This window comes from Lipotes vexillifer, unplaced genomic scaffold, assembly GCF_000442215.2.
Source record: "Lipotes vexillifer unplaced genomic scaffold, Lipotes_vexillifer_v1.1 scaffold326, whole genome shotgun sequence".
Classification (NCBI taxonomy): Eukaryota; Metazoa; Chordata; class Mammalia; order Artiodactyla; family Lipotidae; genus Lipotes; species Lipotes vexillifer.
Genome location: NW_006799665.1, coordinates 133,988 through 139,639, shown reverse-complemented (window position 1 = coordinate 139,639; position 5,652 = coordinate 133,988). Strand labels below are relative to the sequence as shown.

Here is a 5,652-nt window from a genome sequence, read left to right as displayed (position 1 = left end):
GACATTTATTCAGCTGCTGATACCCCCAACCCCCCAGTGTGATTCTGGATCAGCTCCAGGGAAGAAGGTCTGGTTCCGCAGTCAGAGGCTTTTCATGGTTTTCTTTATCCAGGGCAGGAAACTTGAGACTTTGGTGCAGGCCCGTGGAGGTGACCCATTTTTTTGTCCATAGGAGACAATGCCCTGGGCCACATGGTTACACACCAGAGGGCCCCCGGAGTCGCCCTGAGGACAGAGAAGGGGAAGCACTGAGCCAGGTCTCCTCCTGGTCCTGCCTCCCTGTCGTCCCAAGCCCCCTCTCGGGGGAGGCCACCTTGCATGGCCTCCAGGTAGGAGATCAGAGGGCAGGGCAGGCCCCCGTGGTCCCCTCGGCGGCCAAGCCCTGACCCTGGACATTGTCACTGCTTCACTTCACCAGGTGGCAGCACCCTCTCCTCCCCCAGGTCTCAGATCCTTTCTCTATCAAGACCCTGTGGGACTGTTGGCTCCAAGCTGCTGTTCAAGGACATGGAAGCAGGTTGGTGGGCTGACACTCATCAGGGAGGATGAGCTCATTAAGCCAGGTGGGTTCCAGTCCTGAGGAGGCACCTGGTTTTAACTACCACACATTCAGGAAGCCCAGTTTTCTAACACCTGTGCCTCAGTGTGTTGCAAATTCCCGCTTTGAAGGAGTACCAGGTTTAGATTCACCATAGGTCTTTTGTAGGCTTGCAGGGGCCCTAGGCACTCCCAGCTCTGGCTGTTCCCCCTTCTCTTCCTGGAGAGAAAGGTCCCAGCTTAGAGGGTGGGGCAGTTCCCACACTGCTTGGGTCCCCTGGTCCCAGATCTTCTGCAAACACTTGTCTCCCCAGAGCCAGGCAAGGTAGGTGGTTATTCTCACCTTAAAGGAAGCTTTGTTTTCCTTTGGGTCCCCCACACACAGCTGAATGGCATTGTTGTAATAATTGTGTAAGTTGGATTCACACGTTTGATCCTCCTGTATGGTCAGCTTTACCTCCTGCAGTGTGTCTGAGTACGTGCCCGTAGCGACCTGCCCCCAGCCGGCTACACTGCACACCTGTCCTGGCTTCACCCGGGCCTTGCCCCTGGGCAGGCTGAGGGGTCTCACGGCTGCAGTCTGCTTGGCCTTTCTCTCCAGCTGATGGGAAGAGGCAAGAGAGTCCAGCTCAGCCAGTGGTCCCCGGGCCTGGACATGGCAATGATGCTGCAGTGCCCCTCTCACCTGAGCCACAGGGACTGGTCCGGCAGCCAGATGGGAGGGAGGAAAGGGATGCGTGGCAGTGGGAGGGGAAGTGATCTGTTTCCAGGAGGGCAGGAGAAGCAAGGAGGTTTACCTTTAGTAACATGATGTCATTGGAGTAGTTCTTTTCATTATAGCCTGGGTGAAGGATGGCTCTTCTCACCGGGATGAGCTGCCGGGTCCTCTCCCGATCCTTGATGTTGTGGGCCCCCAGTGTGACGTTGACTGAGCTGCACAGAGAGCAGAGCAGGAGGAGATGGAATCACGGGAGATACAGCCCAGGAGCCGTGAAGGGCAGGTGACAACAGGGCAGGGCTGCAGCTGAGGGGAAATGCAGGCAACAGGAGGGCCCCGGGGGCTGAACTGTCTGTGCCCTCTGTTTCTTGGCAGCCAAGGCCGGATTCTGGAGCCATTGGTAAGGGCACAGTTGTTCCCAAGTGTCAGCCCCAGGAAAACATGTGAAATTGCATTAGTTTGCATTCTGATACCAAGGCATGCCCTATCTCTCGTCTCTCTTACTTCAGCAATGCCTCTGGCACTGACCTGCCCCTCCCCCCCGCCCTCTTTCTTACCCTCTCAGGAGCCCTCCCAGCTCATGTGTTCCTAGGAGGCTGGTTGCTTCCAGAGAAAAAGGCGGGGCTCCCTGCCAGGGCTTTTCAGGAGGGTGCGGGCTACTTCCGGCTCCTCACCTTCCCCAGCAGTGAGCGGCTGTCAGCACAAAGTCCTCTCGAATCAGGAACCCACCACACCTTTTCTGGTCATCCTGGCCCCAGATCTGAAGAAATGCCATGTAGGGGCGGGAGTGGGGCTTGGCCTCATGGCCCCCGATGATCTCCCCTGAAGGAAAAGACTGTTCTGCTTGTGTGCAACCACTGACTGCACCTGGCAGGCATCGGCTTGATGCTCAGAACTGCTGGACACTGCAGGTCCAGCCTGGCCTGAGGTTGGCGGTGTGAGGGGCCTCAACATCCTCTTCTAGAAAAGGGAAGAGCAGCAGTCTGGGTCTGTGAAACTGTCTTCCACACATAGTTGGAGGTGAGCATACCTGTCTTAGGTACAGCAAAGTCCTAGAGGCTTCTGAACTTTCCTCTCCCGACTATGCTTTGTTTCAATGAGTTTCTAAGGGCCCTGTCATCCCGTGATGTCTAGGATAGCCTTGCTTTCCAGCGCTCAGGACTTTAGAGTAGGGATCTAGATGTCATCATAGCCTATTTCCCAGGGCCTGGCATGTAGTAAGCGCCCAATAAGTATTTGTTGGCTACATGAAGGAATGACCACACCCCTGTCCACCCCCCACCGACACACACACAAAATGGGCCTCTGGAAGGGGGTTGTTGGTAGGGCCAATGCTGGTGGGATTCTGGAAAGGAGAGAAGTTCTGGTCTGCCCAACAGTGGCTTCATCCTTGAAAGAGGGGAGCCAGTAATGGCTTAGGAAGAAAAGCAGATTAAAGACCTAAATGTAAGGCCAGAAACTATCAAACTCTTAGAGGAAAACATAGGCAGAACACTCTATGACTAGGTACATGTAAAAGTATGAGATTAGATCACTCCCTAACACCATACACAAAAATAAGCTCAAAATGGATTAAAGACCTAAATGTAAGGCCAGAAACTATCAAACTCTTAGAGGAAAACATAGGCAGAACACTCTATGACATAAATCACAGCAAGATCCTTCTTGACCCATCTCCTAGAGTAATGGAGATAAAAACAAAAATAAACAAATGGGACCTAATGAAACTTAAAAGCTTTTGCACAGCAAAGGAAACCATAAACAAGACCAAAAGACAGTACTCAGAATGGGAGAAAATATTTGCAAATGAAGCAACTGACAAATGATTAATCTCCAAAATTTACAAGCAGCTCATGCAGCTCAATATCAGTAAAACAAACAACCCAATCCAAAAATGGGCAGAAGACCTAAATAGACATTTCTCCAAAGAAGATATACAGATTGACAACAAACACATGAAAGAATGCTCAACATCATTAATCATTAGAGAAATGCAAATCAAAACTACAATGAGATATCATCTCACACCAGTCAGAATGGCCATCATCAAAAAATCTATAAACAATAGATGCTGGAGAGGGTGGGGAGAAAAGGGAACCCTCTTGCACTGTTGGTGGGAATGTAAATTGATCCAGCCACTATGGAGAACAGTATGGAGGTTCCTTAAAAAACTACAAATAGAACTACCATATGACCCAGCAATCCCACTACTGGGCATATACCCTGAGCAAACAAACCATAATTCAAAAAGAGTCATGGGGCTTCCCTGGTGGCACAGTGGTTGAGAGTCAGCCTTGCTGGTGGGAATGTGAATTGGTACAGCCACTATGGAGAACAGTATGGAGGTTCCTTAAAAAACTACAAATAGAACTACCATATGACCCAGCAATCCCACTACTGGGCATATACCCTGAGAAAAACATAATTCAGAAAGAGTCATGTACCAAAATGCTCATTGCAGCTCTATTTACAATAGCCCGGAGATGGAAACAACCTAAGTGTCCATCATCGGATGAATGGGTAAAGAAGATGTGGCACATATATACAATGGAATATTACTCAGCCACAAAAAGAAACGAAATTGAGTTATTTGTAGCGAGGTGGATGGACCTAGAGCTTGTCATACAGAGTGAAGTAAGTCAGAAAGAGAAAAACAAATACCATATACTAACACATATATATGGAATCTAAAAAGAAAAAAAAAATGGTCATGAAGTACCCAGGGGCAAGATGGGAATTAAAGATGCAGACCTACTAAGAGAATGGACTTGAGGACACGGGGTGGGGGAAGGGAAAACTGGGACAAAGTGAGAGAGTGGTAGTGTATATATGGACATATATATATATATGCCCATATATATAGTGTATATATATACACTACCAAATGTAAAACAGATAGCTAGTGGGAAGCAGTCGCATAGCAGAGGGAGATCAGCTTGGTGCTTTCTGACCACCTAGAGGGGTGGGGTAGGGAGGGTGGGAGGGAGGGAGACAAAAGAGGGAAGATATATGGGACCATATGTATATGTATAACGGATTCACTTTGTTATAAAGCAGAAACTAACACACCATTGTAAAGCAATTATACTCCAATAAAGATGTTAAAAAAAAAAAAAAGAAAAGAAAAGCAGAGGTGGGGAAAGGGACTGAGGAGCCTGAGGACCGAGCAAAGGCAACAGCACCAACTCTGAGGTCTGCTGAGCAGTTGCTGAGGGAGCACTTGTCTCATCCTAGACGCAGAAGCCAGGCCCACTCTGCCCTCTTCAGGGGAATTGATTATTTTCTCTTTTCCAGTTTCCGGCCCTCTGCCATCACTTCTAGGAAAGTTCGACTTTCCACACAGCAAAGGTAGGGCTGGAGGAGGGGATAGTACCCACTGGCTTTTCTTGAGAACAACCTTTGCTCTGTCACTCCTGCTGGTGGCATATCCAGCATCATACTTGGGGATATGAGGTGGGACGGGAGCTGGTGTTCAGAATGTTCCCAGTGGATAGATGGATCAGGGGTGTGAAGAAGGGGCAGGTGATCAGTGCCAACTGGGGTAAGAGGTTGGGCCTCTGAGGGTGGGGATGGTCACTCACCTGCCTTTGCCCTGGGGGGCAGTGAAAAGGCCAACAGGAGCAGGAACAGGAGTGGCTGCATCTTCCCAGGAAGGCTGCCCAGGTCGGAGCTGCTGGTGTTTCCTCCTTGCTCTCTTTTTAACCCCCCCAGGAGAGGAAGGAGGTGCAAGTGGGCTCAGTGACCTCTTGTTCCCCTCTGGTTTTGTGGTGCTTCATCCTAGAAGGCTTTCTATGAAAGCTGCCTCACCCCCACTCCGTCTACCTGATGACGTTCTCTGGGTGGTTGTGTGAGAAACATGTAGTGACCACATGGGTACCCACAGATGATGACTCAGAGCAGACCACTTGTTCCAGCCTAGAGCAGGAACCCAAGAATACAGGGCGGGGACTGTAGGATGTGGTATCAACCAGTAGAGGTCCTGGAGCCCAGAAACCTGAGTCCTCAGTGGTTGAACCACCAAAGCCTCATTTCCATGCTGCTAAGTCCACAGGATGATTTCTTTAGCTGAGGTGAGTTTAGGCTCTTCTCTATGCTATGACCAAACATACTGCACATGTGTCTCCTTCCCTTAGAGAGCTGACTGTCTGGTGGAAAAGAAAGAAACATCTGTGACCAGAGTGCCACTTGGGAAGGGCTTGGTTGAGGGATGCACAGGACAATAACAGAGCATGGCCACCATGTACTAAATCTATATAGGCACCCATTCATCACCTTAACTTCCTTTCTAGAGGACTTTTAACATCTTTTATTTTTTTTAATTACAAATGCTCAGAGTGATAGAGTCCATCTCTCTTGTTAATGTTTGGAAACAAACGCTCTGCACTTGACATTTATTG

The 5,652-nt window shown here is 49.5% G+C and overlaps 1 protein-coding gene across 1 annotated transcript; it reads right to left on the bottom strand.

Moving 5' to 3' along the window:
• Window positions 1-4,948, bottom strand: LOC103087729 (granzyme B). The gene is made up of 5 exons (XM_007471834.1): window positions 4,837-4,948; window positions 1,930-2,077; window positions 1,335-1,470; window positions 881-1,138; window positions 1-225 (listed from the first exon to the last, which is right to left on the bottom strand). Exons 1-5 carry the CDS (start codon window positions 4,895-4,897, stop codon window positions 82-84), a joined length of 747 nt encoding a protein of 248 aa, XP_007471896.1. The 5' UTR covers window positions 4,898-4,948; the 3' UTR covers window positions 1-81.
• Between the last annotated feature and the right edge of the window lie 704 nt (window positions 4,949-5,652).